The 14,827-nt window shown below is 42.8% G+C and overlaps 1 protein-coding gene across 4 annotated transcripts in view; it reads left to right on the top strand.

The window, feature by feature from the left end:
* Nucleotides 1–14,827, top strand: part of LRP8 (LDL receptor related protein 8) — a 190,327-nt gene that overhangs the window by 98,310 nt on the left and 77,190 nt on the right. For all 4 annotated transcript variants that reach the window (XM_074597009.1, XM_074597007.1, XM_074597010.1 and 1 more), the window contains exon 3: nt 13,938–14,060. In XM_074597009.1, the coding sequence (XP_074453110.1) occupies nt 13,938–14,060 (123 nt within the window). The remainder of the gene's footprint in view (nt 1–13,937; nt 14,061–14,827) is intronic.

Genomic DNA, 14,827 nt, shown 5'->3' with positions numbered 1-14,827 from the left:
CTTAAGCAGTAAAAAGTTCACAGTTCCATAGAACTTTATTTTCCCTTTATTCTTGTAAAACACCTTTGGAAATCAGTTCAAAGACACAGTAGACTTTGTTACGCTTGTCAGTCATACCTTCTAATGTATGTTTTAAAATGCTTTTTTCTTACAAAGTCAAGGGAATTACTGATGAGTGTGACTACTTAATAATGGAGTAAAAAAAAAAAAAAAGAAAAACTCCTTCTGAAAGTAGGGGAGATCTGTCTGCAGCTGGTGCTGCTGTACGAGTGACATGGAGATTGCTTATTAAGTAAGTTAGCTACACATCCTCCGGGTTTGCTTTTGGTTGTGGATCGCTTTGTTACTGATGTTTTGCCAGAAAGCACTGAGGGATGGACTGCTGCCTAGGACCGAAGGCAGGGTGCTCCATCCACCTGCCCTTTGGCTGGAAGGGGCTTGGTTTTCTAAACCAGGGGGAAATTCTATCCATCAGCATCTTGCACAAAGGGGGAGGGTTGTTTGTGTTTAGAGGCAGCAGGCAAATTGGTTTCTCTTTGTCTCGGCCTTCCTGCGCTATTGCCTTGCAACTCCTCCGTCTCCATCGAGAGACTCGTGGTTCCTTTGTTGCCTCCTGCTCATTTCCATGGCAGCTGATCGAGCCCTGGCCGGCCTAGGCCCAACGGCGCCGTGTGGACAAGCTGTGGGGAAGGAGACAGACGAGTGTGGGAGCAGAGGAGAGCGAGAGCAAGAATGGAGCCTGTCGCTAGGACTGACTGTATGTAATTGCATAAATTCCATCAAGTGCATCCCATGGTTTCAAGCCCCTGGAAGCTGTAAATAACGTGCTTTAATTAATGGGTTGCCAGGAGCTTTAAAGGAAATCAGATTGGACCGAGGGCTGTAGAATTCGGCAGCTGTAGTGTATGTGCAGTTTGACTAACTGCTGATTGTTCATTTTATTTTAATTAAGTGAGTTAGAGAGCTGAAAGCTCCTGCCATCCTCACCTGGGTACCATTGAAACCCATGAGGTATGGAGCTGGGGAATTGGGCAGAACTGGTTGACAATACAGCAGAGGAGACTTTGAAGGCTGTGTGCAGGGCTGTTACTTCAAAGTCATATGAATTCACAGCGTTCCCTAGATTGTATTTCTTTGTGTGGTTTGGGTTTTACATTTTCTGTGCATCCACTGCAGTTTGGTGGTTAACAAGAAGCCATACGTTCCTGTCCTGTGTTAGCTGAGCTTTAGGGCTGGCAGGTGAAAAGCATCAGAGGAGCCGGTTGCTCTTTGCAAAATCTGTGAAGTACTTCAGAGCGATGTGTCCTGTAGCTGCACTGTACAAGTGATTTGTATAGCATTTGGTAATTCATTTGGCTGCAGAAATGAGCAAAATGAGCAGTGTAAGTGCCACAGAAGACGTATTTTTTAATATCTTTCCCTGTCAGGATCTCCCAGCACAAGCAAGGTGAGAGACTGTTTGTCTCTCTGTGCCTCAGTTTCTCAACGTGTGCAGGGAGATTAATGGTGCTTCGCTGTGGCATGGGGATGTGGTGGAGAGGAGGCGTCTGAAAGATGGGAGCTGTGACAGCAGAGATGGGAGCACACAGGTACCTCAGACTGGGAGATAAAAGGGTAACGTTGATCCCTGGTGTGGTCCAGCTTTTAGACAATCTGCCTGCTGCTCCCCCATGACCTCAGTTCACAGCAACGTGAGAGCAAGGGGAAATGTGCCCACTAAAAATGTTGACATGATTCCACCATCTGCTTCTACTGTATTAACTTTCCTGACTAATTGCATGTGTGATGCTGTGCCACATGGTAGCTTTGTTCTTTACATCACAAGACAAAGCCTTTTTGTGTTTCCTATGGACCTTTGAACTACGCTTGCCATTGATGGACCTGTCAGTGTGACACAGTAGCTGTTGATGTCTTCTTGCCTTGATGATTAGAGAGCTCAGAATAAGTAAGCTTGGTCATACTTGTTAATAGGTTAAAGGGTATTGTTGCATGCATCATGATTTCCATGTTGTGCCTATTCATTTCCCATCCCCAGGGTACTAGTATTTAATATTGCAATGCACAAAAGCATTTGACAACACACGATGATGGGTGAAGAGGTTTGTGCCTGAATGGAGGAACTGCGTGACTGATGCCTAACTCTTAACCTGACCACTTCACTTAATGTAATGCAAGAGCCCATCCGCTCCTGTTTCCTGGCAGAATATTAATAGACGTTTGTTTGGCACTGTTCCGCTGTAACAGACTTGGATCAGAGGATGAACCTGCTGTTCAGTCTGAAACGATGCTGGCTTCAGAGACGTTTTTGAAAATGCTTTTGTGTGCGATCCTTACAATTCCCAGAGCTCTGAATCAGGGGTCTTAAAAAGCAAGATTCCTGGCAAGTTAGTCGCTGGATGCAATTCATGTCTTCTACAACTCTGGTAGATGCTCTGTAAAGAAAAGGTATCTTCACAGGTACCTACACAGGGACATCTGTGGCACTGGTCTGTCTAAAGATCATTAAGATCCAGGGTTTAATTTTTTTTTAATCATCTTAGACATTCCTGATGAGTTGCTGTTCCTCGATAGCTACCCAGTTAATTCAGTGCAAGTTCCTGTACCATACATATTGGTATGACACAAGAATGCTTTTCAGTGGTGTTTATGATGGCACAGGGATTTTCTGTGTATATTGTTTCTTCTGTGACATACCAATTATTACTTTCCATTTTCTTTTTCTATTTTTGGTGTCTGAAGCAGTTAAAGAATTCAGGACAATAAATGCATGGTCAGAGGGGGGAACTTTTTTTTAATAATCCTAGAAATAAATTTTTACTCCAAAAAGTACCATAATTTTGCTAAAAATAAAGCAAATAGAAAAAGAGGATGAAGCTGAAAACACTGAATGAAATCTTTAGGAAAATCCCTGCTCCTTTCATTGCTATTGACTCTTCATTCTCCTAAGACTGTGTAGTGGGTATTTTAATTGTAGTATTTCAGCCTCCTGTAAAAGTAAACCATGGCACGTGGGGCTTTTTTAGCTGTATAGAGCATTTCTTGCATTTTTCACCCTGCAACTTATTGATTAGAGTAGGAATAGGAGAAGAAAAGCAAACATTGATCCAATATTAAGCAACTGGACCATGTATAGAAGTCCCATAAAATGCGGTGTTCCTTCTAATAAAAAAATAAATAGATGCAGCAGAAATAAGGAAAGCAACAGCTTCATTTCCCCTGCTGTTGGCTGCCAAACAGAATGCTCAGGTGTGTTACTACATGTGTAATTCCCTAATCGGGAGCACAGACCCGTGTCCCCTTTCCCTGCTGGCTGCTCCCACGGATTTGTGCACAGAACCGGCAATACCTTCTCGGTCATCCCAGATCTGGTATGTGGCTCTTGTCCCCTCTCCCTGTTTCCTACGCACAGAAGGCATCTTTTTGCCACTGAGAGGACTGGGACTTCAAGTATGTGATTCAGGTCATTGATCCTGACTCTTGAAGAGCCCATGGCTTTTTTTTTCTGATATTTTTTTTTCTTTTCTTTGTTTTGTTTGGGATTGTGAGTTTTGTGTTGAGTTCTGCTGGGTTTCCAGTGTGTCATTAGATTTGGGTAATTTATATTACAAGCCAGAGATACCTGGGCTATTAGCAACACATTTTTGGGAACATATAATGCTTGTTCTTAGGAATGTTGTATGCATATGTTTTGCCGCGCTTACCAACACGGCGCTTGCAGGTGTAAATACCAGGTTACTGTGTTTGCACACAGTTGTAGGAACAGTATGCAGCCTGGAGCCATGCCAAGTTCTGCAAAACAGGGCTTAAATGGTATATATTTCTCTTCTGGCTGTTTTCAGGCTGAGTTGCGGAAGAAGTGACTTTGCTTGCAATTTTGGGGATTCCCAGCGTGTAATCGCAGTGATTTGCTTTCAGTGGCAAAGGTGACTGGGGACATTGCTGCTGCTTCCCAGCAGATGTGTTTTATACTGCTGCAGCCCATGTCGGCCCAGTGACCCGGGCTGCAGAGCGCGCACACGCGTGCAAGGGCAGACTCCAGCAGTGAAGTGGCAAACACGCAGCTAGGGGCTGAGGATCACCAGAAATGCCTCATGCTGATTTTAACCCCAGACACGGCATATGTCGTGCAACTACAGCTGGGGCACAATGGGATTGCCCCAGCTGGGTCTGCGCAGAGTTTTGGACTCTTGGATTTACCTCCCACGTGCAAACTTGATTTTCAGCAAACTCAGTGTGAAATTCGCTGAAAGTGACATGTTTTCTTTGGTGTACTTCAATGTTACAGGTATGTATACTAAATTCAGGCAATGAGAATTTAAATGTTGTGCCCAAGCTGTGAAAGGGGACTTCTGCAACTTGGTGTCTCCCCCATGGACTCCAGTGTTGTACCATTTCAATGCAACAGCATAACCCAGGCAAGAAATAGTAGCCCTTCAGCCTCTGGGTATGTTCTTTGCCATCTTCTCTACTGGTCTTGGAGATTTTGTTACCGCCACCTGTAAAAAAGGAATAATACTTTAAAACATCAAAAAGAGCAGAAATCTTTAGTGATTGTATAGGGAGGTCCTCCTTTTCCTTGTATCCCTCCTCAGTATCACTTAGTGACAGGATCTGCATTCTTGTCTCGGTCGCCTCCTTTCTCTCCTTTTCTGAATAACTGAAGGCAAATTCAGCCATAAAGTATGGCTGTTCTCTTTCCCTGGTGCCTTCTGACGAGCTATAGGCATGTTTGTAGGTAGGGAAAAAAAATTGCTCCATGAACTTGAATTAACAACTTCTGCTTTTCTACCTTAATATAGTTGGTCGCAGAAATGGCCATCAGTATGTTTTGTCCTCAGGAAGCCTGTATTTTTCTATCGGGGCGCTGATTGTTTAACCTCTCTATGAAGAGGGATAGCCATTAATAATTTGTGGATATCAAGAGTTTTTGAGCTCTGGGGACCGGAGCACAGTATCAGCCTGGCTGAAGAGTCCAATGCTTGTGATCACTCCCAAGTTTCAGATTCTGGGGAGATTTTCACTCTTTTTATGTTTCTGCCCAGGAGCATTTTTGTATCTCTGTGGCCATCCTGTTGAACAGCAGTATTTATAGGTGCCTCCTTGAGGCACGTAACTCTGACTTAAACGAGGGTTAAAAAACCTACTTTGAAAACAGACATCATAGGCTGTCATAAAAAACATCTGCATCCAACTTTGCACAGAGACCACTGAGGCCAATAATTATTCATGGACTCTGGTTGTGTTTCATCAGGGTAGAATATGGCCCCTAGTGTTTCATTCCCAGAAATAGAAAGACAGAATAATGTCAAGTGCCTCTTGGGGAATTTGCAGACGTCTTTCGTTGTGAAATAACATCCATGTAGGTGCCACCCAAGAGCTTGTGTCTTGCTGCTTGTTAAAAAAAAGCAAACTTAAAACCCAGAGCAGGCAGACGAAGCCGGCAACTCTGTCAGCAACAGTGTAGATGAGCTTCAGTCAAAGAAATACTTAGAAAGAAACTGGAAACTCAGAGCGTACCAAATCCTTTGAAGGGGTCGTGACTGCAGCAATATGGAGTTCTGGAAACGCATTCGGCTTCCACAGCAGAGTGATGGCTGCTCTTTTCCCTAAAGAGAAATTTTTGACTTGAGCTTAAAATACCTCACTAGTAGATGCGGCTGAAAGCTGTGGGTCAGATCCTTGGCTGTGTCACAGATTTGTTGCGTGACTTTTGGCATGTCATGTAATGTCTCTATGTCCATGTACCTGTAACTGAGGACATGGATGATTTGTGCATTTCAAGTCTTCAGATCTCTTAAGTAAGAGGAGCGAGCTTTCTGATAGTCCTTTTTTACAGTATGGTTGTACTCACATCATCTTTGCTTTAATAAAAGTTACATTTTCTGAAGCCTGACCCTCTCTGTACACTTGCCAGCCTCCTTGTCACTGTTGCTGCTGTATGAGAATGAGCGTCAGTGAGATTTTTGTCGGTGGGCATGTTTTGACACTGAATGGCAGGTACTTTTTCGCACCTGCCAACTTGCCACATTGCAGCGAGGTTGACTGGTAGCATCTAGAGGTGACCGCAGGCTGGAAAGGGTTGTCAGGCTATTTCTGAGCAAAGCTGGGGTGTGCTTAACTTGTAGGTAGGAAAATCTGTCCCTTCCTCCCCCTTCCTCTGCAGAAGGACACGATTTTTCAATTTACAAGTAGAATCGGTGGGAGGTTGGTTCGTTTTCTTGTGGGTTTGGTTTTTGGTTGTGGGTTTTGGTTTGGTTTTTTTTTTAAACTCTGGAGACTTAAACACTGAGATGACGTGGGTTAATGGAGAATAGCAATGAGAAATTGTTACAAAAGCTGGTTTTGTACAGCTTAAAAGATCACTGATGCTTTACGAGTGGATCTTAAAAAAAAAAAAAAAAAAAAAAAAAAAAAAAAGAGAGAGAGAAAGCTAAAGGAAAAATGGAGGGAGCAGATGTTGGATGGAGCCTTGCCCGAAGGAGTATGTTTCTCCAAAGCAAGGCAGCACTTGAGCTCTCTGCCCAGGCTGTTCCCTGCTGCGAAGCTCCCCAAGACAAAGCCCCAGAGCCCTACCAAAGCCTTCAGACTCCAAAGGAGAACTTGTCTCGATACCCAAGTAATATGTTTCACAGACCTCTGATGCCCTCAAAGGAGCACATCAGTCCAAGTGGTCATTTTGTCCTTGGATTCTCTTCTGGGATTCCTGCTCTTCCTACTTGTGAAACATGGTTTGTTTCTGCATTCGTTAGACCAACTTGTATATTTGGAAAAAAAACACATCAACTTTTGAGTATACAGCCTCTTCTCGAAGTCTGAAATGGCAGCAGCAACCTGAGGACAGATTGGGGAAATTTCTTGTTCAGTTTTGCCCTGCTTACATGAGTAAATTTGGCAATGTAGGCATGTATTTGTTAGTTGAAGTCGCTTTAATTTCATACATGAGAACAAAATGCTGTTTCAGCATTCTGTGTTTTCCATAGCTTTCCATAGCTTGCAATTAGGTGCTGCCATTTTTTTCTCATTAAACTCAGTGTTAAACATTAAAATGTATTTAAATAATTCTAAATAGGGGACTTACACATATTACCATTTAAAATGCACAAAGGTGGATACCTTTCATACTAATGGAAATCACAGGTGACATCTCTTTCTCCTTTTAATTGATTTGATTTGATTGATCAGAGGGGTTAGTTTAGGCACAGCAGCTGCATGTTTATGTTTTGGTTACTGTAACGGCAGCTTCAGGCAGTCCTGAATCCTCTGACGAGGCTTCTGTCATTGTGTTGTTTTCTGGGGCTGGTTCAGGGGGTCTTGGGGAAAAGTTTCTGTAAAATGTGTTTCATGTGGAGTATCAAAGGAGACATGGTCTGTGTCCGAGCACCAGCTGTTTGAGGTGATCTGATTAATCTTGCTTTATAAATGTAATTGCCTGCTGAGATGGCAGCATCAAAAAAAGTGGCCGGATTCAGACAGTGGTTAAATATTCCCTTTCATTACTTCAAGGTGTCCTTAGTGGTCTGAAAATTAAAAGGACTTGACAGTCCACATCCACTAGGATTTTCTGATTTCAACTTCCCGTTTCAGATCTTACCTATTGCCATTTTGTAGCTGCAAACCAATATGGTGCTGGGATTTTGCATGCCGCAGATTTGGCAGTGAGGGCCCCGTACCCCTGGCAGAGGCACTGCTGGTGGGATCGGGCTCCCAACACACGATGTTTGGGTGCCTAAAGCAGGGGCAGCTGGGCATGGCCAGGGATGGAGCACTGTGTGCCCACCTGCTGTGACCAGGAAACCTCCTCGGTGTGGACTGTCCTACGCTCCTTCCTCTGCAAAACTGGTACCATGTTAGTCAACAGCAGCAATTGCGAGTGCTCGGGCTGCAGCATTGTCAGATGTAGGTTAGGATTTTCAAATCTTCTTAAGAGGACTAAGACATCCTCTGGGTATATAACCTGGCTAAAGGATTTGGGATCAATATCACAGACTTTTTTTTGAAGGGCAAGGACGTGACAAAGCATGTGGTTAGGGCTTAGTCTCCTGCTCCAACAGTTTCCTGAGTTTGGGAGTACATACCGAGTTTGCAGTGAACTTAACTTCACATTTTAAAAAATTTTAAAAAGAATTTGTTTTCTTGTATTGCTGGAAACTTTTGTTTGGGAGTGGCACCTGCAATGTCATGGTGGCTGTGTTTGCGATCAGGAGTTGGCTGAGGTTATAAACTGAAGACGTCTGTTTGCTGTCAGGTTTTGCATAGCTCAGAATCTCTCTCAAGAGCTGAATAATGAGCCCAGCCCTTACCTTTCTCTTGGTAAGCAAAAAACTTTGATGCGCCAAGCAAATGATTCAGTTGGGGTGTATTTTGCTCACTGTGAGACTAGATTAATTGAGGTCCATTAGAAGTGCGGAGCGAGCCATCCTAATGATGTATTTTGTTCTGGGAAGAGCAAGCTTGTGTCCTGTGTTACACTTCAAGCTGCCGTTGGCACCTCTCAGGGCTGAGTGATGGCGATGGTCTGTGTTAAGCTCCTGAACTCGTGTGATGCTGCTTTTCTTCTTCTTGTATGGAGTCTTGTCAGCGGCTCAGATAAGCCACTGATCAAAGTTGCCATTGAAGTTTCCCAGCATGAAATGAAACCTGTCTTATGAATTTCAATTTCGTGTTCTGGCCTACCATCATCTTCCCATTCTCACATCCTACAGGGTTGTGCTGTTTTACTGCTGCGGAAGGATCACAGCAAACTTATACTGTACGGCCTTTTATTTTATTTTATTTTATTTTATTTTATTTTATTTTATTTTATTTTATTTTTATAGCAGCATGGGTGAAACTAGTTTCAGCAAGAAGGCTGAATACTGTCTGCAAATGAGAACAGGTGCACAGTTTGATGGGAGGTCTGGTGTTGACTCAGAAGTTAAAATAGGAGCAGGATCTGTGTGAAGGAGTGAGGGTGGCGGAACAAATGAAACCAGTTTTCAATGGGTTTGGTGTCTGGGCTTTTAGGTCATTTGTTTTTTAATCCCTAATTGCCTTCTTTCCTCTGCAATAAATCTACCTTGGGAATGAGATGCAGAAGCTGCGCTGCCCTGGCTGGCAGCACACGCTGCAGACCGGCGCGACGGCCACTTTCTGCCTTCATCTCCTTCTGTGGAGCTGTAATTTTGATTGTTCTCTATTCAGCTACCAATTTTATGAAACTTGTAGGAGTAGATGTATTTTTCACATCTTTCTCCTCTTTCAGAACTGGTGGAAATTGGCCAACAGTTAGTTGCTGAGGGGGGAACATGGGGAAAGAGCACAGTCTGCAGGATCTTCGTGGGTTAATGCGCAAGGATGCTCTCATCAGCCTGGTTTTCTGTCTGGATATGAAACCCAGAGTTTGAACAAAACCCTTAATCTAAAAATCCTGTGGTTAGAGTCTGTTATTACTAGCAGGGATACATTCTTTTAGGGGAAAAAAAAATAAAATTGTTTTAACTGTCCTTTTGCAGGCAAGTTGCAATCAGAAAAAGTGCTTTTACATCCCTGCTGCTGTTGAACAACTACAACTTTGTTCACAGAACTCTTGATGATAAGAGAGGAAATACGTTCACTCTGCTTTTCAGCTGTGTTCGCTTGGGAGTGGTGCGTTGCGTAGTATTACAGATGTGCAAACTAGGAATAAACAAGAGGCATGAATTGAAAATTGAATCACAGAGGGCCTGGTATCTTATAAAGAGCAACTGTAAAGATGTTCCTGCCCCATAAAGCCTCTAGAACTGAGACAAAAGTTAAGTGAGGTTAAGTGAAGTGACGGAGGCCTTGTGGAGGGCACTGGGAGGATATTGGGGTTTATTAGAAAAAGGAAGAAGAATAAATTCTGGGCCTTTAAACTAGATTCGGATACCTATTAGGCTTTTGAGTCAGGGATTTGGCCTTCAGAGAGATATTTTGGGAACTTAAAAGTCACATTTAGATAATCCAGTCCCTGTTCCTAGCCAGTACATGATTTGGTTCTTTCAGTATGTATTTATTTCCTCCAGTCTAATTATACATATCCCTAGTGACTGCTTTTTTTTTATGAATTCCCTCTATAAATGTTCATATTCTAAACCAGTCTCCCTGGGTTCTCTGCTTTTAATTTGCTGCAGGGATGAATTCTGAATCCTTACTTGCAGCTCAGGGTAAGCAATGTGAGTAATGGAAAGGAAAAAGACATTTTGCAAAATGAGGAACCATGTTGGTTTGATGCAGTTAAGTTTAAAACTTAGTGTTAGGGTATTTCTGTCATGACTGGATGAAATTGAAACCTCCTTTTCCCCCCTTGCCTTTCTTCCCGGGAGAAGAGGAGCAGGAATGACTTGCTTTGACCAAGCTTTCCTTTGGAAAGCCCCGTGGTCGCACAGGCGCCGACTTCCACCCTGGAGTTTCTGACATATCTGTCCAGCTGCAGATGTGAGAGAGGAAAAGCAGGTACCAAAGGCAAATCAAGCAAGAGTCAAAAGAAAAGCAGTCTCTTTGGTGTCACTCTCTGCATCCAGGCAGGGGAGATGATGAAAGGCTCCGTGTACGCTTCAGTAGCCTTCTCTTTTCTTGTTCCAGGTATCGGTTTGCCCCCTGAGGAGCAGAGGCGCAGGGATGCTGTGACTACTTACTCTTGTTTGTTTATGTTCATTTTGAAGAGACATGTGAGCAGAGCTGCCTGGGCTGCTCACGGCAAAGGAAATGGATCTCGGGGGAACAATTAATTTTGCTTGGCTATTTCTGAGCCAGGTGAAACCGTAAAATGAACCTGTGTTCTCTCCATTGTCTAAATGGGATGTATTTATTTATTTTACATTTTAATGCACCACTGACAATTTATGGTATGAGCCTCAATGAATTTTTAATAGAGAATTGATAGAAGAAAGGTGTATAACGTGGGAGATTAATAGAAAAGGTTATCAGACTTGAAAAAGAAAAAGGAAGGAAAAGACAGAGAGCTGATATTTTAATTAACTGCTCCCTGCCTGTGTTGTGATCCCAGAGACATGACGATTGAGTGCCAGAAGGCGAATCTGGTTGGAAATAAAGCGATTCCAGTCTTGCATTAGAGGTGAGAAATGAGACAGTGCTTCAGTATTCTGGAGTTGAATAATCTGGGTTGCTGTACGTAACACAAAGCAGAGTTTAATGGAATTAAGACAGTCTGCAGAACCGTGACCCAATGTGTTGGAGGGTAATAGTAAAAAATAATAAAAAATAGAATATAGTATATCAAATATAAATGATAAAAAGCAGAAATAGTTAAAAAAAGAAATAGTAGAAGTAAATATAATAATCGTAGAAAGGTTTGAGCTTCCCCTCTCTTAATCCTGCTCCTTTAAGAGATTAGATGGTTTAGGTTCAAACAAAGGACCAAATGCATTTGTATCCTGCGGATTGATCTGGCACGGGACTATTGGACCTTTGGGTGGGCGTGTGGACAGGGATGACAGTTTTCGATTAGGCCATTGCTGATGGGTGGTTGTGCCCAACTTAATTTTGCAGAGAGGAGCTGAACTCGGGGAACACATTAACACCTTCCAAATGACGCCCCGGGACTGTCAGTAATGCTTTTCTCTCCCCCTTTTGTGAATCCTGGCAATCTATTAATTGTGCTGCCGAAGAGCAGCGTCAGGGGAACAAAGCAATCAGTGCCACCATCTGCTGTGAGCAGGTTGGCCATGTTGAAGGGAATGCCTGTTACGCTCCTTTCTGTGGCTGAACCCCTCGCTCGCGCTTGCGTCCACATGTCCCGGAAATAACAGTGAGCAGAGTGTTAGACTGATAGAAAAAGGGGAGGCTCATTTTGAGGTGGAAAAGTAGTTGTGTTGCTCTCTGAATCTCTAGAAAATGAGTCATAGGACAGTTTTCCTATGGAAAACAAGACATTAGGACACTGAGAGCGCTAGTATAAAAACTAAAGATATTTTTAGAATTAAGTTTCTTATATCTCCAGTATTATGCTTGTCCCTGCTTTCTGGATAGAGATGCCGTTGTTTCATTTGTAGGTGTCCCCTGATAGCAGATACCAACATTTTACCCAGTCAGCTTCACAGCGAGCCGGGGACTGCTCAGACTTTGCTTATGCATGTATATCCCATCTGTATCTGGTCAAAGTTTCTGACCATTAAATACATCAGATTAATTAAATCAAACTGACATTAAATAAATCAGAAGTGATGCTCGATAGCCAGTTCCACAAATTTGGGTTTTCTAACTGGAGATGATCAGGAGAAGGTCTGTTTGCTCTAACGCATGTGCAACATCTTTGGAAGATCAGGCTGTATGACTGGTCTCTTGTGAAACTCTCTGTCTATATGGGGTTGTTTGGGTTTTTTTCCCTATATTAGTTCATAATATCTGGTTTTGAATGACTGAAGAGAAAACTGTCTTTTTTTTTTTTTGAGTCTGGCTCATTTAGCAACAGAAGGGGAGTGAATGTATATTCTCTTTATGAAAAGTGTGTCCTGAGAGATTGTACAGCTGCTTAGTGATGCTTTGCAGTGTTTTCCTGCTGGATGCTTGCTCAAGGAAGCTGCGTGTTTTGTGTATTAGAAAATGAGTGCTTGATTTCTGCCATGTAGACCTCTCCAGCACCTCACGCAGAAATGCTTCTTGTTCCCTACGTATGCACGTGACTTGTATTTAATATGGTTCCCTGCCTGACAGCAACTCACATAACAAAAAAAGAAAGGGGAAAAAAAAATCAAACCCTGGAGGCTTATTTGTTGTGTTTAATGCTTTGAAAATGTTTGCTGGGAGAAATATTGATGTGGCAATGATGTGTGCACATGGCTTGTATCAGGGAATAGCTCTCAAGCTCAAACCTCACGGTGAGGGCAGCTGAGCAGTGGAACAGATTGCCCAGGGAGGTTGTGCTGTCTCCATCTTGGGGGTTTTTAAAACCAGACTGGAAAAAACGCAGAGTTACCTGCTCTGACCTCGGAGCAGGAGGTTGGACTTGATGACCTCCTGAGGTCCTTCGCTACCTGAATTTTCCTGTGATCCAATTAGGTTGTGAGCAACTTTGCAGAGGGAAGAAAGAAATCTTCTCCCCGCCACCACTTCCTATGTAAATTGATCGCTAACAAAGGTAGATACCAGTTAGCTGTAGAGTCTTGTGCTTCAAGGGTGGTAACACTGAGAGTGATCTCATGACTCTCACAGCATTGCTGTTTGGTCTGGTTTCTAGCAGAAAAGCCACTGAAGTCACCATTGCAAAAGCACTGAGTGACTGGTGATCGCGCTGGCGCCGAAGGGGCCAGATATCTGTAGATTACTTCCTGCTGCAGTGGAAAAATGCTGATTTGTATCACAGGGCACCGGTTGTGCTGCGCCACTGGCACAGAGGAATAGATCAATTAATTGCTCGAGTTCACATCTTGCATCTTTTTCAAACCCTAGATTAATGCAGGCAAAGCAAATTGTGCAGAGTGGTTGACATTTAATGAAATGATTTTCAGTGTTTGGAGGAGTGCTTTATGATCATCTACTATGGTGACAGATACACTAAAAAGCCATGAATACATTGCATAGATAAAAACATTATTACTTACAGTACTCCAAAGGTGAGACTTGTTTGTCTTGCCTGTCTGTAAATCATGCAGCACACTTTCAGTTCCGTGTGGGTAGCAGCTTTTTGGAGTAAAAGCCTTAGAAAATTATTTTGAAAAAGAACATCCCTGGTTTTCTAATGCCTGGAAAAAACATAAAAGACTGAACCCATGTTAAATAATGGAGGGATAAGAGTTCTAGTGGAAACACCCATCTTTGATATCTGTTTGACTCTGTCATGAAGAAGCAATGTTGAATGTGAAGTGAATCCTCTCCGTACAGGACAATCAGTGTCATCCTTATTGGGACTGGATGCGATGGAGGTCTTCTCTACTGCTTTTATTCGTGCTGAGTACTTTTTTTTTTTTTTTTTCTTGCAGCAAAGAAAACTTGTGCCGAGTCGGATTTCACTTGTGACAATGGCCACTGCATCCCAGCCCGGTGGAAATGTGATGGCGAAGAAGAATGTCCTGATGGGTCAGACGAATCCGAAGCAGCATGCAGTGAGTAATAGAGAAAATTGGTATTTTTCAAATGTCTTGTCTTATCAAAGCGTAGAGAAATTGGAGATGGTGTTCCCAACACTTGCAGGATGATCTGTCAACTTTTGCTTCTGCTAGAACAGAAATTAAAGACACAAAAGATTCAGGTCATTCGAATCAGACAGTTTCCAAACTTCCAAATGTACCAGTTTTCCAGACTGTGATACAGGCAGTGCTATCTAGTGTGTATTTCTGTCTGTAACAGAATTGAAAACGTCTCTAGCTGTGTTAGAGTTTATCTACTCGTAGGGCTCATGAGCAGCAGCCGTGCACAAAGATTCTCACCCACCCGGGATCAGGCCTTTGGGAGCTCAGGTTTGCAGTGCTTTGCATGGTAGCGCATTGGGATTTATCACCACTGCAGACAGCAACTCTTTCATTACAGAGGAACTTTGCAATGTTAGAGCACCGCTCAATTGGTTTTTTTATTATTATTTTTTCCTCCAAGAACAAATGAAGAAAAAAGCAGATGAAAGATTGAAAGATGAGCAGTGTAAGATAACTAAAGCTGGGAGTAAGTATGACAGATGTTAACTGCAGGTAACACTTTTTAAAAACCAATTGGTTCAGTAAGTGATTTTCACGTAGCACGTTTTATCTTGTTCTTTTGACTCTCTGAGGAGGTCCATTCATGCTCCATTGTTCTAGAACTGTGAAAGGTTGTCTGATGTTGAGTTGAAGGGGAAGCCAGGGATATTTTAATGAAAATGCTAACTAATATGTGGTCT

The sequence above is a fragment of the Larus michahellis genome, chromosome 8 (assembly GCF_964199755.1).
Source record: "Larus michahellis chromosome 8, bLarMic1.1, whole genome shotgun sequence".
Lineage (NCBI taxonomy): Eukaryota > Metazoa > Chordata > Aves > Charadriiformes > Laridae > Larus > Larus michahellis.
This window is presented reverse-complemented; position numbering and strand designations above follow the sequence as displayed.